Below are 22,240 nucleotides of genomic sequence, written 5' to 3'. Positions count from 1 at the left end.
CTGGGCTTGGTAAAGTCACAGCAAAGGCTGTAGCTGGGACTGTATAGGGGTTAAATCTGTAACCGGCTCCGGTTTCGTTATTTTAAGGGTTAAAGCTCTGAAAATTGGTGTGCAATACTTTTAATGCTTTAAGACACTGTGGTGAAATTTTGAACAATTCCTTCATATTTTTTCACATATTCAGTAATAAAGTGTGCTCTGTTTAAAATTTAAAGAGACAGTAACGGTTTTGTTTTAAAACGTTTTTTGTGCCTTATTGACAAGTTTAAGCCTGTTTAACATGTCTGTGCCTTCAGATAAGCTATGTTCTATATGTATGAAAGCCAATGTGTCTCCCCCTTCAAAATTGTGTGATAATTGTGCCAAAGCATCCAAACAAAGTAAGGACAGTACTGCCACAGATAATGAAATTGCCCAAGATGATTCCTCAGATGAAGGGAGTAGACATGGTTCTACATCATCTCCTTCTGTGTCTACGCCAGTTTTGCCCACGCAGGAGGCCCCTAGTACTTCTAGCGCGCCAATGCTTATTACCATGCAACAATTGACGGCTGTAATGGATAACTCCATAGCAAATATTTTATCCAAAATGCCTGCATATCAGAGAAAGCGCGATTGCTCTGTTTTAAACACCGAAGAGCAGGAGGGCGCTGATGATAATTGTTCTGTCATACCCTCACACCAATCTGAAGGGGCCATGAGGGAGGTTTTGTCAGATGGGGAAATTTCAGATTCAGGAAAAATTTCTCAACAGGCTGAACCTGATGTTGTGACATTTAAATTTAAATTAGAACATCTCCGCGCATTGCTTAAGGAGGTATTATCTACTCTGGATGATTGTGACAACTTGGTCATTCCAGAGAAATTATGCAAGATGGACAAGTTCCTAGAGGTTCCGGTGCACCCCGACACTTTTCCTATACCCAAGCGGGTGGCGGACATAGTGAATAAGGAGTGGGAGAAGCCCGGCATACCTTTTGTTCCCCCTCCTATATTTAAGAAATTATTTCCTATGGTCGACCCCAGAAAGGACTTATGGCAGACAGTCCCTAAGGTCGAGGGCACAGTTTCTACTCTAAACAAGCGCACTACTATTCCTATCGAGGATAGTTGTGTTTTCACAGATCCTATGGATAAAAAATTGGAAGGTTTGCTTAAAAAGATTTTTGTACAGCAAGGTTACCTTCTACAACCCATTTCGTGCATTGTTCCTGTCACTACAGCAGCGTGGTTCTGGTTCGAGGAACTAGAAAAGTCGCTCAGTAGAGAGACTCCATATGAGGAGGTTATGGACAGAGTTCACGGACTTAAGTTGGCTAACTCTTTTATTTTAGATGCCGCTTTGCAATTAGCTAGATTAGCGGCGAAAAATTCAGGGTTTGCAATTGTGGCGCGCAGAGCGCTTTGGCTAAAGTCTTGGTCAGCGGATGTATCATCCAAGACAAAATTGCTTAACATCCCCTTCAAGGGTAAAACTCTCTTTGGACCAGAATTGAAAGAGATTATCTCAGACATCACTGGGGGAAAGGGTCACGCCCTCCCACAAGATAGGCCGTTCAAGGCCAAGAATAAGTCTAATTTTCATTCCTTTCGTAATTTCAGGAACGGACCGGCCTCTAATTCTGCATCCTCTAAGCAAGAGGGTAATGCCTCACAGTCAAAAACAGCCTGGAAACCGATGCAAGGCTGGAACAAGGGTAAGCAGACCAAGAAGCCTGCTACCGCTAACAAAACAGCATGAAGGAGTAGCCCCCGATCCGGGACCGGATCTAGTGGGGGGCAGACTCTCTCTCTTTGCTCAGGCTTGGGCAAGAGATGTTCAGGATCCCTGGGCGCTAGAAATAGTTTCTCAGGGTTATCTTCTGGAATTCAAGGAACTACCCCCAAGGGGAAGGTTCCACATGTCTCACTTATCCTCAAACCGAATAAAGAGACAGGCGTTCTTACATTGTGTAGAAGACCTGTTAAAGATGGGAGTGATACACCCAGTTCCAATGATGGAACAAGGAATGGAATTTTACTCAAATCTGTTCGTGGTTCCCAAAAAAGAGGGAACTTTCAGACCAATTCTGGATTTAAAGATCCTAAACAAATTTCTCAGGGTACCATCGTTCAAGATGGAAACCATTCGAACGATTCTACCCACTATCCAGGAAGGTCAATTTATGACTACCGTGGATCTAAAGGATGCGTACCTACATATTCCTATCCACAAAGAACATCATCAGTTCCTAAGGTTCGCCTTTCTGGACAAACATTACCAGTTTGTGGCCCTCCCATTCGGATTAGCCACTGCTCCAAGGATTTTCACAAAGGTACTCGGGTCCCTTCTAGCGGTTCTAAGACCGAGGGGCATTGCAGTAGTACCATACTTGGACGACATTCTAATACAAGCGTCGTCCCTTTCAAAATCAAAGGCTCATACAGACATCGTTCTGGCCTTTCTCAGATCTCACGGATGGAAGGTGAACATAGAAAAAAGTTCTCTGTCTCTGTCAACAAGAGTTCCCTTCTTGGGAACAATAATAGATTCCTTAGAAATGAGGATCTTTCTGACAGATGTCAGAAAGTCAAAACTTCTAAGCGCTTGTCAAGTTCTTCATTCTGTTCCAAGTCCTTCCATAGCTCAGTGCATGGAAGTAGTGGGGTTGATGGTTGCAGCAATGGACATAGTTCCTTTTGCGCGAATTCATCTAAGACCATTACAACTGTGCATGCTGAAACAGTGGAATGGGGACTATACAAACTTGTCTCCAGTGATTCAAGTAGATCAGAAGACCAGAGATTCACTCCGTTGGTGGATATCCCTGGACCACCTATCCTAGGGAATGAGCTTCCGCAGACCAGAGTGGGTCATTGTCACGACCGACGCCAGTCTAGTGGGCTGGGGTGCGGTCTGGGAATCCCTGAAAGCTCAGGGACTATGGTCTCGGGAAGAGTCTCTTCTCCCGATAAACATTCTGGAACTAAGAGCGATATTCAATGCTCTCAGGGCTTGGCCTCAGCTTGCAAAGGCCAGATTCATAAGATTCCAATCAGACAACATGACGACTGTTGCGTATATCAATCATCAGGGGGGAACAAGGAGTTCCCTGGCAATGAAAGAAGTAACCAAAATAATACAATGGGTGGAGAATCACTCCTGCCATCTATCTGCGATCCACATCCCAGGTGTGGACAACTGGGAAGCGGATTATCTGAGTCGTCAGACATTCCATCCGGGGGAGTGGGAACTCCACCCGGAGATTTTTGCCCAATTGACTCAATTATGGGGCATTCCAGACATGGATCTGATGGCGTCTCGTCAGAACTTCAAGGTTCCTTGCTACGGGTCCAGATCCAGGGATCCCAAGGCGACTCTAGTGGATGCACTAGTAGCGCCTTGGACCTTCAACCTAGCTTATGTGTTTCCACCGTTTCCTCTCATTCCCAGGCTGGTAGCCAGGATCAAACAGGAGAGGGCCTCGGTGATCTTGATAGCCCCTGTGTGGCCACGCAGGACTTGGTATGCAGACCTGGTGAATATGTCATCGGTTCCACCATGGAACCTTTGAGACGGGACCTTCTTGTTCAGGGTCCATTCGAACATCCAAATCTGGTCTCCCTCCAGCTGACGGCTTGGAGATTGAACGCTTGATTCTATCAAAGCGTGGGTTTTCAGATTCTGTGATTGATACTCTGGTTCAGGCCAGAAAACCGGTAACTAGAAAGATTTACCATAAGATATGGAAAAGATATATCTGCTGGTGTGAATCCAAGGGATTACCTTGGAATAAGATAAAAATTCCTAAGATTCTTTCCTTCCTGCAAGAAGGTTTGGATAAAGGATTATCTGCGAGTTCTCTAAAGGGACAGATTTCTGCTTTATCTGTCTTACTACACAAACGACTGGCAGCTATGCCAGATGTTCAAGCATTTGTTCAGGCTCTGGTTAGGATCAAGCCTGTTTACAGACCTTTGACTCCTCCCTGGAGTTTAAATTTAGTTCTTTCAGTTCTTCAAGGGGTTCCGTTTGAACCCCTACATTCCATAGATATTAAGTTGTTATCTTGGAAAGTTTTGTTTTTGGTTTCTATTTCTTCTGCTAGAAGAGTTTCAGAGTTATCTGCTCTGCAGTGTGCTCCACCCTATCTGGTGTTCCATGCAGATAAGGTGGTTTTGCGTACTAAGCCTGGTTTTCTTCCAAAGGTTGTTTCTAACAAAAATATTAACCAGGAGATAGTTGTACCTTCTTTGTGTCCGAATCCAGTTTCAAAGAAGGAACGTTTGTTACACAATTTGGACGTAGTCCGTGCTCTAAAATTCTATTTAGAAGCTACAAAATATTTCAGACAAACATCTTCTCTGTTTGTCGTCTATTCTGGTGAAAGGAGAGGTCAAAAAGCGACTTCTACCTCTCTTTCCTTTTGGCTTAAAAGCATCATCCGATTGGCTTACGAGACTGCCGGACGGCAGCCTCCTGAAAGAATCACAGCTCACTCCACTAGGGCTGTGGCTTCCACATGGGCCTTCAAGAACGAGGCTTCTGTTGATCAGATATGTAAGGCAGCTACTTGATCTTCACTGCACACTTTTGCCAAATTTTACAAATATGATACTTTTGCTTCTTCGGAGGCTATTTTTGGGAGAAAGGTTTTGCAAGCCGTGGTGCCTTCCGTTTAGGTAACCTGATTTGCTCCCTCCCTTCATCCGTGTCCTAAAGCTTTGGTATTGGTTCCCACAAGTAAGGATGACGCCGTGGACCGGACACACCAATGTTGGAGAAAACAGAATTTATGCTTACCTGATAAATTACTTTCTCTAACGGTGTGTCCGGTCCACGGCCCGCCCTGGTTTTTTTAATCAGGTCTGATGAATTATTTTCTCTAACTACAGTCACCACGGTACCATATGGTTTCTCCTATATTTTTCCTCCTGTCCGTCGGTCGAATGACTGGGGTGGGCGGAGCCTAGGAGGGACTATATGGCCAGCTTTGCTGGGACTCTTTGCCATTTCCTGTTGGGGAAGAGATAATTCCCACAAGTAAGGATGACTCCGTGGACCGGACACACCGTTGGAGAAAGTAATTTATCAGGTAAGCATAAATTCTGTTTTTTATATTCCCAACATAAAAGCTAATGAAGATCAAGGTAGCGAATTTAGCATTGACTTTCAGTAATAAGAAAAGGTTGTACAGTAATTTATGACTTTCACAGAACAGTAATAAACAGCGGACCCATTACTAATACTTGTCAGAGTCTGTGACAACACAAAAAAGAGATTATTTCATGTAAATGTGTAAAATTATATAACATGATATTAGTTCTGCATTTACAACAAATAATTCAGTAGTACTAGTTGTTTGTTATCAAAACATAAATGTCAGATATTCAGAAACATTATTGTTTAATCTGCATATTTTACTTTATGTTGCAGTTAAAGGGATAGAAAGGTCACAACTAAAATGTGCATGTGTGCATTTAAATTTTAAATAGAAACATTTTTCCAGTGTGCTTCCATTAGCAAAAATGCTTCTAGTAAACGTTACTACTGTTTTTAAGCAGCATACACACATATCCTGTGAGGGCCTATGCACCAGTATTCAAACACTTGACTTTCTCAGAGATTCAGCATTGGTCTGTACGACATAAATTAAGGGCACCATTTAATAAAGCCTGGTCAGACTGGGTTTGCTTCCGTAAACCTACCTGTCTGCCTGAGATCGCAATGCCGCCCCCGGCTCATGGCATGCAAGTAGGGTCTGTCAATCACCCCGGGCAAACGTGTCCGGGTGATTTTAATCTGCCAGCTAAAAGCTGGCGTAAAGGTTTGGAAGCTTCTTAACTATGGGCTGCAGCGAAGGGCCTCCGAAGCAGCGTAATAAGATTTCACAGGCACAATACACATTTTGAGCTTGAATATTGGTGCACGTGCCCTCACCGCATATGTGTGTATGCCACTGAAAAACAGTAAGAACTTTTACTAGAAGCGTTTTTGCTAATGGAAGTATATCACAAAAATGCTTCTGTTTAGAATTGAAATGCACCTATGCACATTTCAATTTTGACTTTTTTATCCCTTTAATATATTCATGTTTACTGCGTTTGAGAGGATGGCATCAAGTAGGTAGAGGGGGGTGGGTTAGAGAGCTATTTGGGGGGGTTCAGTTCATGGAGGATTTTACAATGCAATGCAGATTATATATAAAAAATAACAGACTTTCTGCCAGTAATTAAGATGGGGATGACAATTGTGGGGTTGGGGAGGGAAGAGAGATGTTTGAGAGGTGTCAGGGAGGGATCAGGGGGTGGGATGTGTCAGATGGGAGGCTGATCTCTACACTAAAGCTAAAATTAACCCTACAAGCTCCCTAATTAACTCCTTCACTGCTGGGCAAAATACAAGTGTGGTGCGCAGCAGCACTTAGCGTCCTAATTACCAAAAAGCAATGCCAAAGCCATAAATGTCTGCTATTTCTGAATAAAGGGGATCCCAGAGAAGCATTTGCAACCATTTGTGTCAAAATTGCACAAGCTGTTTGCAAATAATTTCAGTAAGAAACCTAAAGTTTGTGAAAAAGTGAACGTTATTTTTTATTTGAGCGCATTTGGCAGTGAAATGGTGGCATGAAATATACCAAAATGGGCCTAATCAAAACTTTGGGTTGTCTACTAAAAATATATATACATGAAGGGTTATTCAGGGATTCCTGACATATATCAGTGTTGCAATGTAACTATCGCTAATTTTGAAAAAAAAAAATGCTTTGGAAATAGCAAAGTGCTACTTGTATTTATTGCCCTATAACTTTCAAAAAAGCAAAGAACATGTAAACATTGGGTATTTCTTAACTCAGGACAAAATTTAGAAACTATTTAGCATGGGTGTTTTTTGGTGGTTGTAGATGTGTAAAAGATTTTGGGTGTCAGTTAATAAAAAATATATTTTTTTCATCATATTTTATAATTTTTTTATAGTAAGTTATAAGATATGATGAAAATAATGGTATCTTTAGAAAGTCCATTTAATGGCGAGAGAAACATTATATAATATGTGTGGGTACAGTAAATAAGTAAGAGGAAAATTACAGCTAAACACAAATACTGCAGAAATTTAAAAATAACCCTGGTCGCAAACGGTAAAAAAATTGAAAAGTGCTGTGGTCACTAAGGGATTAAATAAGGTGAAAAGGAGATAACCCCTTTCCTGTTCTTTGTCAGCTAATTTACAGTATATACAAATGCCCATGTATGCATTGACCACAGTCGAAAATCCTTCTAGATGGGAATTCTAGGTATAAATATAAGTAGTTGAATTATAACATTCATTTTATTTCCAAAATGTTACCGTGCACCTTGGTTTGTGTAGCACTCTGCATAAGTGACATGAGGTGAAGATACAGATAATATATAAATAAATGAATGGCAATGTCTGGAAACATTTGCATTTGTGCAAGTTGTGTTGACGCAGAAAGAGATTTCATTGTATATTTCTGTAATTGTTTGTGACTGTGTATCAGAGCAAAGTATGATGCAGGCAAATGAGGTGATTTGTAGGGTAGTGGGTGTTAAGGGAATATGCCATTATTTCCTAGGTGCAAATATAATCTTAAAATGCTTTTTGGATTTTATTGTAGAAGGAACAGAATCTGCTGAGACAAATTGATACGGAAGAGAAAGAGGCAAAGAAACCAGAGCCCTTTATAAGGATACCTTCTCTGAAAAGGAAACAATCTGACAGAAGAGTGCTCCCCCCAAAACTGCAAGAACGGGGATCTGCAAAGAATATTCCCACGAGACCCCAGCTGGAGACCATATACTCCCCCTTTCTAAAGCCTGAAGACAACTCAGAGATTATTCATGTGTGGGACAACATAGACATAAAAACCAGCAACATAGATATGTCAAATGCGCAAGAAAATCACAGTAAAGTAGAGACACCAGCCTCCGAAACGCTTGTGGATCTTCTGATACCCTCATTAGAATCTACTTCTGCAACTTCAGATTTACCCCCTAAGACTACAGACCAAGCACCTGTCATCATTGTAACACAGTCTAAGCTGAGCCCAAATTTCCCAACTGCAGAAACGAGTGAAATCAACACATCCTTAACCGTTCAGCAGAAGACTCTTCCTCAATCTTCAAATGATCATCAGTCTCCTCCATCAACACCTTTAACTCCTACACTGTCTGAAGTGGGATCAAACATTGTTTTAGTAAGAAACTTCTATCTCTCTTTCCTATTTAGCTACTGTGACATACATATTAAAATCTAAAGTAAAACAATTACTGTGCACAGCTACCAAAGTACTATTTTGTGGCTGCAATTTCTTAAGGCCTTGAAAGCCCATAAAACCCTCTAGACCACTGGTCTTCAAACATGTCCTCAGGCCTCCCCAACAGGTCATGTTTTCAGGATTACCTTGGATAAGAGCAGGTAAAATAACCATGTTAACTAATGAGCTGATTATTTCACCTGTGCTCCAGTTCTGATATCCTCAAAATGTGGCCTGTTAGGGAGGTCTGAGGACAAGTTTGAAAACCAGTGCTCTATACCACTAAGAAGAAGGAGCAGGTAACACCTAGACACAAAGATTTTGACAGAAGTTGAAAAACCATAAGCCCAGCAAGTCTGCCCCAAAAAAGTACATTGTAAGCTGAGAGAGCTGCTATGTCATATAAACAGTAAAGTAGCATAACATACACTTAAAACCACAGAGTTTGGAGACTCACTGGGATTAAAAAGCAGCCCTTGAAAAATTTGAAGACCAGCAATGTTACTGTTTAGTTTTTTCTCTATTTATGTTAATCTATAGGGCATAATTTCTCTGAACGGGAACTTTGTCTATGGCAGAGGGTATTTACATTTAATGCTATATATAGCCATGTAGAAGGTAACATTTCATATGTTCATGCTAATAAAAAAATAACTTTATAAATTAGAACATATTGGGCTATATTACTTGTGGCAAGCTAACTGTAGTGCTCGTTACGGAAATAGCCTGTGTGCTACTAGTTAAAAGTAAATGCATTTGCTTGAGCACAATCAAATTTAATGCACATCCATTTAGTGTGACTTCAGAGCTCTGTTATGTGAGACAAATAAGTGGCACAAAAATGACATTTAACAGTACAGCTACACTCATGTTAACACTGTCTGATAAAAATTATTTAAAAATTGCATTAAAAAGTTATATGTACTCAAAGATATGGGGTCTCAAGTGTTAGAAAAAAACTAGATATACATACATATACATTTCTAAATATGTATATGTATTTATATATACGTATATGTATTTGCAGACATAAAAACACATAAATACATATGTACACACACACACACACACACATATATATGTGTGTGTGTGTGTGTGTGTGTGTGTATATAGCAATCCCACGTAGGGCTCCTCACTCATTTTTTTTAATGCAGCTGCCAAGGGTGCATTTAATGTAAACACAGTCCAGTTCAATAGAAAGCACTCACCGGGTCTTTGTAAATTATAAGCTGAATTTATTAGTAACGTTTCGGGGGTCTGTATGGTCTGAGGACGGGGCTAACACCCCCTAAACATTACTAATAAATTCAGCTTATAATTTACAAAGACCCAGTGAGTGCTTTCTATTGAACTGGACTATATGTGTATATATATATATATATATATATATATATATATATATATATATATATATAAGTATATATAGTGTTAGTCCAGAGATTTAGATATCAAAATAAAGGAAGGAATAAAGGATAAAGGAAGGAACTCTTCCGAAAGCTTGTCAACTTATAAATGTATAGTTAGTCCAATAAAAAAGTATCATTGCTCAATGCAATACTCTTGTTATTTTGATAGATAGATATGTATGTGTGTGTGTGTATATTGGAGCCCTTTGCAGTCAAGTAGCTAAAAACATAAAAATATCATATTCATGCAATATTCATATTTAATAAAGTGCTTTAATGTGTATGTACTGTAAATAGTTCACATTTCAATGTTCTTCACATAGGGGGATATGTTCTAAGTATTTTAAAATAGATTTTTCAATATATAGCTGTATATACCTATATATAATCATATATAAATATTTATTTAATAGTAAATAGGATATATTTCTATGTGAAGAACATTGGAATGTTAAATATTCATAATTCATGTCGGGTTTAGCGCACTTGAATAAACATGATCAAGTAAGCACCTGAGTATAGTTTGTGAGCTCCATTGAACTCTATGGGAGAATATGTTAACCCGGTTGTAATATTTGAAGTTACACTTTTACTTTCAACTCACAATGCGAACAAAACCCGACACAAGCAAAAAAATCTCCATCATGCGAAGTTACCGCGCAAGCAGGAGCACTAAATAGCACTCCCCTCATAATCTAACCCCTAATAGTTAAAGTAGGACTTCCTAGTGTGAACATAAAGTGCTGTATCTTGATAGAACTATTCATTTTTAAATGTAATCCTTCTTTTACTATGTGTTGAACCCCTGAAAAGGGGGGGTAACACACATAGTGAAATGTGCTGCTGTGCTATTAAGTCAGTCTCTCATACGTACATATTCTTCAGTTACCAGCCTTATCCTCGTCTGGATTGAGTTTAACTGTTTGCAGGGGCTAAACACAACACAATAGAAGTCAACGTAAATATGAAATGCTGTAAAAAAAAAAGTCAGATTGAATTAGAAGCCTTTTTTGGCATTCTATACACGTGTGATGTGTGGGAGGAGGATCTGCATTCACAGGGCACCAGCAGCAGATCACATGCATGGTAAAGGTTATCACTAAAAATTACATGCATGTCAAATTTAGCTTTTATGTCCCTTTAAAAATGTAACCTAAGAAAATAGCATTGTAAGAGTTAAAATGTGTCTTAGGGGATAGGAAAAAGCGCTGGATATTATTCAACACTATGGGGTATATTTATCATAGTGCGAGCGGGCATGATACAATGTAGCGTATCATGTCCGCTGTACATCGATAAATGCCGACAGCATACGCTGTCGGCATTTATCATTGCACAAGCAGTTCTTGTGAATTGCTGGTGCAATGCTGCCCCCTGCAGATTTTCGGCCAATGGGCCGCTAGCAACAATTTTATCTAAAAAGACAATCAGTGAATAGAATAGTCTTGCGCTCAAAAATCAAATAAACACATAAATGATTTCTTGCTTAAACAAAAATTGAGAGGATGAATGAATACAATTTAATTACTAAGTGTAAAATTTAAGAGGATGAATTAATACAATTTAATTACAAAAAAAAGATTAAAATACACTAATCCGTTCATGAACACATTATAAAACAAATCAAAACACAGATTTAAAATCAAACTAATACTCAAACAAATGCTCAGTTTCCACAGTACAATGGTGCATTATCCACACACAGGTGAATGTCCACAGACAGGTAAATGTCTCTGAGTCTGTTTTTAGGGGGAGCCAGATATTTTCAGATGTCCGTTAGATTTCCAATGGCACTGAAATCAATACAGACAAACACTTGATGATCAGCTCTATATGCTGCAACAGAAACCCATCGGCGTCCACTGTACAGCCGACCGGGTGTATTGGAAATCTAACGGACAACTGAAAATATCTGCCCCCCTTAAAAAGACTCAAAGACATTCACCTGTGTGTGGATAATGCACCATTGCACTGTGTAAACTATGAGCATTTGTTTGAGTATTAGTTTGATTTTAAATCTGTGTTTTGATTTGTTTTTAATGTGTTCATGAACGGATTAGTGTATATTAATCTTTTTTTTTAGTAATTAAATTGTATTAATTCATCCTCTTAAATTTTACACTATGTTTTAACTAGGAATCATTTATGTGTTTATTTGATTTTTGAGTGCAAGAGTATTCTATTCACTGAGTTAAAAAGTGAGCAGATACATAGATGCTACATCTAGTGTTATCTCAGCTAAATTTCCCATATGACTAATAAAGTATTCACTTTTCTTTAATTGTTTTATTATATAAATGTTCATATCTTAGATGATAGAATAAATACAAAAGCGCTGTTGAAATTTTTTAAAAAAACTTTGCCTTCAATTTGTGCCCATAAAAATATAAAGGTCATAGCTATAAGTTTAATGCAATATACTTATAGTTAAGTACTGACGATATAGTAGGCACTCCACGTCCCTTTAAATATCAAATAGATTTTTACTGAGCACATTGCTGAGTGGAGCAGGGCTCTTATATCTGAACACTGTGGTATGTTCTATTTCTGTTCAGGAGCATTCCTAAGCTTTAGTCACCTAGATCTCAAACGATAGTACAAGAAGTTAGTTTTAGTTATTCACACTGAGGCCAAGTTTCCATTAATGGTGTTAATCATTTCTGCTGGTAAAATGATGTCTGTTGATAAAACAACCATCTGGCAGTTTACAAATTGGTTGGATTCTTGTTTTGTGTAGCTGATTGAACTACTTATGTTTTACATTCTAGAGTGCATCATATGATAGACCAGTAAAGGGATTTCTGGAGACCAGACAACACCTGCTGCCTGGAGGGAAGGTTAGTACTCAGTTTGTGGCAACTTATATATTTACAACATGGGCAAACAGGTTGTCATTCCTGTATGTTATTTTTATTATACTTTTTTATAAAGCGCCATCATATTCTGCAGTGCTGTCCATGGGTACAATTGATATAAGTAAAACAATGATACAATACTTGTAAGAGACAAAACAAAATTTGAGAAACAAATACTTGAGGAATTTAGGGCCAGATTCTCCTGGGAACTTACAATCTTGTTATAGACACATTCTTCAAAGCTTTTATTTTCTTTCCATTTAATTAATATATTTAGGCCTAGATTACCAGTTAAGCACAAAAATATTAGCCCTATTCTGTGTTAACATCGCTCAGGAGCAGTGAATTGCGCTTCTATCTTTGCACTCATGTTATATATATAGTTATTGCTTGAGTGAAAGGCCCATATTTATCAAGGTCTGGTGGACCTGATCCGACACTGTGGATCAGATCCGCCAGACCTCGCTGAACACGGCGAGCAATACACTCGCCATATTCAGCATTGCACCAGCAGCTCACAAGAACTGCTGATGCAACGCCACCCCCTGCAGACTCATGACCAATGGGCCTCCAGCAGGGGGGTGTCAATCAACCCGATCGTACTCGATCGGGTTGATTTCCGGCGATGTCTGTCCGCCTGCTCAGAGCAGGCGGACAGGTTATGGAGCAGCGGTCTTTGTGACAGCTGCTTCATAACTTGTGTTTCTGGCGAGCCTGCAGGCTCGCCAGAAACACGAGGCATCAAGCTCCGTACGGAGCTTGATAAATATGCCCCATAGTCACAACAGACTTCTGTGGGGCGCACAATAGAATTAATGTCAGATATTTCTCAAATGCAAAGCCAAGGGCACGTAATTAGTAGAGTTTTTCTTGTCTTAAAAAGTGCTAACTTTTACAGCAGTATTTTGTATTGAGCAATTTATTGACCACTTGCCATACAAGTGCAATTAAATGACTAATAGCGCTCCCAGCCCTGTTCATTAAAAGTACAACGCACATTAAAAAGCATTTGGCCGCATTACGATGCTTGTAACTCCAGATGGTGCGTTATTCTTTGCTTGAGTTTGCGCACAAGATAATACCTTGTGCACTATTGATTGTGCTCCACTTGTTTTCTCGTCAAATGTTTAAGCATCACTTCCAGCATGAATATTTTATATTGCAAATTGGTTGTGTATCCAATTGTGGTTAAAAACGCATACAAGGCCATCCAACACCACCGCACTATCTGAGAATAGCAGGATTACCATGCTGTCTGTTTCCGATATTGTAAGCATAGCCGTAAATGTTATACGTAGCTTAATTATACAACGTCAGTAATATATCTAAAAAATATATATAGTAACATGTTATGCTGTAAAGAAGTGCTGCGATGGTAGTGAATCTGCAGACTATATGCAGTGGCCCCGTCTTGTTCCTAAATTCTGTTGAAGAATGAAATAACATTATTGTGTATTGGATAAAATATGATTCCTAAAAATAAAACCTTACAATGTGTCCCAAAGATAATGCCTAATGTGGTTTTTTTTGCAGGTGAATTCATCTGTTCTATGGCAGTCTTACTTTGTCACCCTGCACGGAGACACCCTGAGCTTTTACAATGCAACAAAGGATGAAGCCAAGGTATTTAACGTTTCCTCATGTTGCTGGGATGCGAGTAATCTCACATCGAGACCTCTATTCACAAATAAAATTTACCTTAGCTTTGGTGTTGATAACAAGTCTTTTAGTTTTTGTTACAATTTTACATTTTATAGTATTGTGAGACAATTTTGAGAGAAAAAATAAATTGTCTGTTTTTTTTTATTTAAAGGGACATGAAACCCATTATTCATGACTCAGATAGAGCAGGAAATATTAAACAACTTTCTAATTTACTTACATTATAGATTTTTCTTTGATCTGTTGGTATCTTTTGTTGAAAAGCAGGGACATATGCTGAGGAGCCAGCCCATTTCTGGAGCATTATATGGCAGCAGTTTTGCAAGTATGTTATTGATTTGCAAGAGCACTAGAGGGCAGCACTATTTCCTGCTATATAGTGCTCCAGATGCCTACCTAGGTTTCTCTTCAACATAGAATTTATTGGTAACAAAGCAAATGTTTGGGTTTCATATCCCTTTAAGCTTTCAAAAAGTCAGTGCCAAATGTGTGTTGATGCAAAAGGAATATACTACATGATATGAGGGAATAATGGCTTGAAATATAGGATTAGGCTTAGAATATATGGGCCCCGCTACTGATAGTGACAGGTGTCGAAGAACTATTGTGTTTTGAAGCCATCATACTCCAGCCGTTCATTAGATGGAGCTGCTATAAAAAAAAATTGTCATTGCAGATCCTTTGAAGCAATTTACATAGGGTCTAAACCTAATTATTTTTGTACAGCTCCAAGTGAATGTCGTCTCCTCTAATTTTACTTTTGGAGGCCCATTTATCAAGCTCTGCACGGAGCTTGAGGGCCGTGTTTCTGGCGAGTCTTCAGACTCGCCAGAAACACAAGTTATAACCCTGTCCGCCTGCTCTGATGAGGCGGACAGGAATCGCCACAATTCAACCCGATCGAGTACGATCGGGTTGATTGACACCTCCCTGCTTGATTGGCCGCGAATCTGCAGGGGACGGCGTTGCACCAGCAGAGCTTGTTAACTGCTGGTGCAATGCTGAATACGGAGAGCGTATTGCTCTCCGCATTCAGCGATGTCTGTCGGACCTGATCCGCACTGTCAGAACAGGTCCGACAGACACTTGATAATTCGGCCTCTTAATGTTGAATGTATTTAGGAAATATATATAAAGTTTGTGAGGTTACATACATCCCTCTTTCTCAGCAAAACTGACTCTTAAATCAGAGTCATACTTTGTTTTTATTTTTATACAAGCTGAATAAACCTGTTTTTCAATTTGATAGGATGAAAATCTGTGCATAGATATTAATAGGAAAATGTTGCACAAATAAAGAAAGCTAAAGTGATATTTTTATGCTATAATTTATTGATATTTCAGAATCAAACTGCAATACCATCCGTGAGTACCAATGATGCCACCTGTGAAAGAATGAAGGATTCCTTTAAAAATGCAAACAGTTTTATTTTGAGGTAATAATTTAAAAAGAGACTAAAATCTTAGCTCTTGCTGTATAACATTTGTTTCCTTACGTTTATGTCCCAGACGGCCTGCGGGTAACGTTGGGATGTATTATATCATGCTTGCATCAGTTCCAGAAATACATCAGTACAGACAGAAATCTTTGTTATTCATGAGGTTAAAAACATTTTTTTATTTTCTCTTACACGGTGACAGCAAATGAAGTAGAATATGGTTAATAATAATAGCAAAGAAAAAATGAGCTAGAAAAACTTTTTATTCCCACCAACTTTACTCCAGTTTTTTATTTATTTATTTTAAGCTCCTTTCAGAGGAAGCTAGTTTATCTGGATCTCTGCTTTATGTTCTGCACTTAGACTACACAGATAGGGGTCAATTTATGTAAGTGCGAGCGGACATGATCTGATATAGCATATGATGTCCGCTGCACATCGATAAATGCCGACAGCATACGCTGCAGGCATTTATCATTGCACCAGCTGTTCTTGTGAACTGCTGGTGCAATACCGCCCCCTGCAAATTTGCGGCCGATTACCAGGGGGTGTCAATCAACCCGATCATATTCGATCGGGCTGATTGCTGTCCGCCACCTCAGAGGTGGCGGATGAGTTAAGGAGCAGCGGTCTTAGGACCACTGCTCCTTAACTTCTGCTTCAGGCAGACCTGAAGCGGAGTGGGTTGGAAGCAGCATCCGCTGCTTCATAAATTGACCCCATAGTCTGTATTGGAGCCTTAGCTCTAGAGGCCCCTCTGTGCCATCCCTGAACTGTGAGGATCTGCTTTACTGACGCTCTACTCCGTCGTCCAAACTGCAACAGCCATACAATATCCCCCACCGAGCTACTTACACACTGTCACAGGAAACATGCCCTGCAGTTAAACTCCAGAGTCTGTAAATTGTTACCAATAATGATAGCTTGGCTAGGAGTGGGCTAAATTATTTAGTGGCTGCTAGGCATGAACTTTGCAATAGCCACCAGTTAGTAAACCAGCAGCTGCGTAATATTTGCTTCTTTTTTATAAATTGATATTGATGTAATACTATAGTAACCACTTTACTGCATGTACAGGCTAATTTGTATATTTTATCATACTGTTTTTGTGTTTATCGAACTCACAGACAAGCAGATTAAAAATAACAAAGTGCACTTAACATTTTTATCCAGTAGGTATTTGGAATTTCTGATATTAACACTTGTAGTTGTGTTAAACGGTCCAATACAAGACTGTAGTACTTGTTAGGTGGGAGGGGCTTTATAGAGCTCCTAGGGTTTGGGAATTTTTGCCTCCTCCTAGTAATAAGGAAGAATCCTCCTAGTAATAAGGAAGTAATGCCCAGGAGTAATGGATCATAGACTCTCACCACCTGTATGGAAAAAAACCTGTTTGTCAAACGCAATAGTGTTCTAGGGGGGAGCAAGGGGTACAAAACCCTAATCTTCTATTTTGCACCCCCATTGGGCTGAGAATTAGGGTAAAAAGGTAAAAAGGACTACTCCCTGCCCCAGTCCTTTTAGGAAACTTCCTGTCCCACAACTGCCTAATCAAAAGCCCAGACCACTTGTCTCTGCCCTCAGAACATCTGTGATTCTGCCTCCCCCTGCCCATGAAACACCTGTTACTATACCTTCACCCACACTGCCCCCACCAGTAGAATACCCATGACTCCACAAAGGGGTGTTAGTCCCCCCAATAATAAGGTTTCTGGAACTGCCACTGGTGAAACATCCATTACGTAACCATTCACTTCTCAATGCACAGAATGAGTTTCACTACGACGAATATCAGAATCGCAAAAACAGCTTCTAAACCTTACAGAAACAAGCAAAAAAAAACAAAAAAACTGTCATATAACATATGAAAAACAGGAAACTAGGAAACAAGACAGCCTTGTCAATTTTGGAATTGCGAGATATGACGGCAAGACAAGATACTTCACAAGTATGATGGACTGAGATGTAAGTGGAACATCTTCTAGAATTTCCCTGAATGTTCATGGCCAGTCCTTGGAGACACCTTTCCTCCTATCCATTGAGAATATTTTACCATAAGAAAACAGACATTCAAATTCATGTAATTATTGCTTTTCTGTGTTGCTAGTGGTTCTTATTTGATGTGTGAGGCTTTATATATTGGGCACGACACACTACTATAGATGATTATGGGAAGGACACCAACTAATGAAAGAGCTGCTCATTGAATTTCAAACATGATCTTCACGAGTGTATATGAATCTAGGCAACTTACTTTGCTCTGTTATTACTTATAGCCATCTAGTTTGCTTTCAGTAGTCAATGTTTCAATACACTACTGCTGTGGTCATTTTGTGAATAAACTGTGTGAATATACATTCATAAATTAATACAAATACATTATTACAATAGTAGGTCTTTGTCAATTGAGCCTTCTTTACTTTTGACTATGGAACTCTTTGCCCCCCCCTTGCCTCCCGTCATTTATAGTTTTTGGAGATGACATTAATCCTTGCCACTATATACCAGGAAATGAAAAGGCCAAAGCATGTGCTGAATAATCAAAGCATCTTTCCTGAGCAGTATTTAAAGCCTAACTACACCCATGTAAAACTGTGCACCCCAGGAACTTGCAACTCTTTAACATATACAACTACCTGCTTTGGAGTATTTTTGCCCCCCCCCCCCCTTCTGAATAACCTGCTTTATCACTGTTTGACCTTGGTTATATTGCCTCAATGATTTCATTTAATCAACAGGCATTTCCACTGTTCAAGGTATTGGTGCCCGAGAGCAACTCCCACCACTTTGGCTCCCACTTCTAGGGCTCTTTACCCTAGACAAATGGCATATTATTGCTACCAGTACTACAGTTGACACCCAGCCCAGACAAAATACCATTCTGTAAACAAAATTCCATGAGTGTGTCCAGTAAGTTTTATTAGTTTAACTACCAGCTGAGACCTCTGACCTTGAGAGACATGTTTTGTTTTTTAAAGAAGCGTTTGTTGAGGATTCTACTAGCCCGTAATGAGTGTTTAAGCATGATCCATGAAGGAAGTTGCGTAAGTCTGTCTTCCTTACCCTCAATCAAATAAAGGGAGTGATGTGCCTTAAATACAATCGTCAGGACATTCTAAGCCATATTAAGTAGAAGGAATGCCCCAACATTGACATTTTTTTAAAGTCATAGAAACTAACCCCTGTAGGTGATGCTGTTGGTGATGTATTATTTCAAAATTAAGCATTACCCCCTTGTTATCATCTTGGACCTTATAGATAATCTGACTGGAATATTTTCAGGAAAATGTCTTCAGCCAACAGGACCTACATGATAAACTCAAATTAATACATTCTGCAATTATTTCCATCCGTGTTGCTTCCAAATGATCTCTCAGTCCCTCTGCCAGAGGTTCTATCAGCACAAGCAAAGAGAGCATTATGGTTTAAGGCCTGATCAATAAATGGAGTATTCAAGAACAGGCTCATGCCTTTCGAATATAAGCCCCTATTTGGCTAAAACAGAATGCCAACAGATACCCTTTTGCTTCCTTGGAGCATTAAGATTTTCAATGATCATTCTCTCTCTTACAAGTCCATGTAGATGTCTTCCTGTCAATAACAATCCTCATTACGGTGCCATACAAATCCTTCCTTAATGTACTTACTAGGAAAGACTCATAATGCATAACTTGACATTGCACCCTCAGGTAAAAAACTGGTGACCATCTAACATGTTTCAAAGAAAGTAGCCTCAACTCTGCCTATAACAAATGGGTTCATACTATTACTGTGTTAAAGGGACAGTCAAGTCCAAATTTTTTTTTCATGATTTAAAAAGGGAATGTAATTTTAAACAACTTTCCAATTTACTTTTATCACCAATTTTACTTTGTTCTCTTCGTATTCTTAGTTGAAAGCTAATTGTAGGAGATTAATATGCTAATTTCTTAGACATTGAAGACTGCCTCTAATCTGAATGCATTTTGACCATTAGAGGGCATTAGTTCATGTATTTCATATAGATAACATTGAGCTCATGCACTGGAAGTTACCCTGGAGCCAGCACTGATTGGCTAAAATGCAGTGGGCAGTTTGCACCAAACCAAGTAATAATAGAGGTAAGACAAATGGTTACTCACAAACATGATGCACCCAATGGTGCTATTGAGACAGGCTGGAACTTCACAGTAGTCTAGCTTACTGGATGGGAACAAACTGTAGTCCAGAGCAGGAAGGTTCCAGAAGGATCACCACCAACACCTATATAGCGCTGCGGAATCTGTTGGCGCTCTACAAATACCTGATAATAATAATAATAATAATATAGGGATGTAAAGCAAACCACCATGGCCTAGTACAGTATAGTAAGGCAGAGTTGTGATATATAGTTACAAGATGGAAAGCACTTCCAGGTGCAATACAGGTAGACTGGGACTTCAGGTTGCACTTCAAGTCCCAAGGTATGGGGTGATACAATCCATACAGCAGCAAGTGTATATGATAAAAACAATTTCTTTATTTAAAAGCAACGTGTTTCTCAGCCTCTATAGGGTTGTTTCCTCAGGCTATTGTATTGGGTGCATCATGTTTGTGAGTAACCATTTGTCTTACCGCTATTATTACTTGGTTTGGTGGTACTAGGCCATTGTGGCACCTCTGTTTTTTCTTCCTTTTTCAATTTCACTGTTTCACTCTCCTAACTGAACTGTAACTTCTCGCAGCTGCATCTAACCATAACCACAATCTTCCCCCACTACTAAATCTAATGGCTGACCCATCATCCTCGCTGTTGTTATCCCCTACTGTAACCTATGCTCACCCCAGTAAATTGTATGGGGTATCCATACCCCCAACATGATCCCCTCCCTTCACAATCACCCCCTTTAAACCAAATTCCTCATATCAATAAACTGGCCCATAAATGGTTTCCTCTTCTATACGATCCCACCATCACAATGTACAATATAATACAATAAGACTTTGAGCTATTCTGTCCTTTTGTGTATCTATAGGACTTTTTTTTACATACCACAACTGTACAAAGTGTAAAGATTGTATAAGCAAAAACAAGTATCTCTCATTTCTACAGGTTATCAGATGGGTCCGAATTTTACTTATCCGCTCCTTCAATCCGAAAAATGGAAATATGGATACAAGCAATAGAGAAAAAGAGAGGTGGGTGTTTAGAATCTCATTAATTTGTCATTTAGAATAGTCTGGAAGTAAATAAAGATATGTTGGCCACACTGGTTTTTAAACAATTAATTTAGAATGTTTGCAAAACTGTTAATTTTGAAATCTTGGGCTTAATTTCAGAAAACAAAATATTCAAAATAGTGAAGAGTAAGAGAAAGCTGTCCATTCTCATAGATTAACATGAGAATCAACCTTGGAATGCTGATTCTTATAGAGTGATACTATGAGGATCAATATTTGAATGTTGTTGATTTTTACCTTTAACCGGATGTAACATTGAACATAATAATATTAACATTTGTTCTGTAGAATGCTTTCAATGAGAAAGAAATGTGAAGGGTAACACTGTCATTTTTAATATATATATATATATATATATATATATATATATATATATATATATATATATATATATATATATATATATATTAAATATATTTAAAATAAAAAAAAATATATATATATATATATATATATATATATATATATATATATATATATATATATATATATATATATATATATATATATATAGGTGAAACTCAAAAAATTAGAATATCATGCAAAAGTTAATTTATTTCACTAATGCAACTTAAAAGGTGAAACTAATATATGAGATAGACTCATTACATGCAAAGCAAGATAGTTCAAGCCGTGATTTGTCATAATTGTGATGATTATGGCTTACAGCTCATGAAAACCCCAAATCCACAGTCTCAGAAAATTAGAATATTGTGAAAAGGTGCAATATTCTAGGCTCAAAGTGTCCCACTCTAATCAGCTAATTAAGCCATAACACCTGCAAAGGGTTCCCGAGCCTTTAAATGGTCTCTCAGTCTGGTTCAGTACGAATCACAATCATGGGAAAGACTGCTGACCTGACAGTTGTGCAGAAAACCATCATTGACGCCCTCCATAAGGCGGAAAAGCCTCAAAAGGTAATTGCAAAAGAGGTTGGATGTTCCCAAAGTGCTGTATCAAAGCACATTAATAGAAAGTTATGTGGAAGGGAAAAGTGTGGAAGAGAAAGGTGCACAAGCAGCAGGGATGACCGCAGCCTGGAGAGGATTGTCAGGAAAAGGCCATTCAAAAGTGTTGGGGACTTTCACAAGAGCCACCACACACAGACGGATCATGGACATGGGCTTCAAATGTTGTATTCCTCTTGTCAAGCCACTCCTGAACAACAAACAACGTCAGAAGCGTTTTACCTGGGCTAAAGAAAAACAAACCTGGTCTGTTGCTCAGTGGTCCAAAGTCCTCTTTTCTGATGAGAGCAAATTTTGCATCTCATTTGGAAACCAAGGACCCAGAGTATGGAGGAAGAATGGAGAGGCACACACTGCAAGATGCTTGAAGTCCAGTGTGAAGTTTCCACAGTCTGTGTTGATTTGGGGAGCCTTGTCATCTTCTGGTGTTGGTGCACTGTGCTTCATTAAGTGCAG

At 39.0% G+C, this 22,240-nt stretch overlaps 1 protein-coding gene across 1 annotated transcript in view; it reads left to right on the top strand.

The window, feature by feature from the left end:
- SPTBN5 (spectrin beta, non-erythrocytic 5) overlaps nucleotides 1-22,240 on the top strand; it is a 391,859-nt gene that overhangs the window by 343,810 nt on the left and 25,809 nt on the right. The window contains exons 57-61 of the mRNA XM_053697828.1: nucleotides 7,617-8,195; nucleotides 12,430-12,498; nucleotides 14,050-14,139; nucleotides 15,523-15,614; nucleotides 20,689-20,774. Coding sequence (XP_053553803.1) covers nucleotides 7,617-8,195; nucleotides 12,430-12,498; nucleotides 14,050-14,139; nucleotides 15,523-15,614; nucleotides 20,689-20,774 — 916 coding nt within the window. The remainder of the gene's footprint in view (nucleotides 1-7,616; nucleotides 8,196-12,429; nucleotides 12,499-14,049; nucleotides 14,140-15,522; nucleotides 15,615-20,688; nucleotides 20,775-22,240) is intronic.

The sequence above is a fragment of the Bombina bombina genome, chromosome 1, assembly GCF_027579735.1.
Source record: "Bombina bombina isolate aBomBom1 chromosome 1, aBomBom1.pri, whole genome shotgun sequence".
In the NCBI taxonomy this organism is placed as follows: Eukaryota; Metazoa; Chordata; class Amphibia; order Anura; family Bombinatoridae; genus Bombina; species Bombina bombina.
This window is presented reverse-complemented; position numbering and strand designations above follow the sequence as displayed.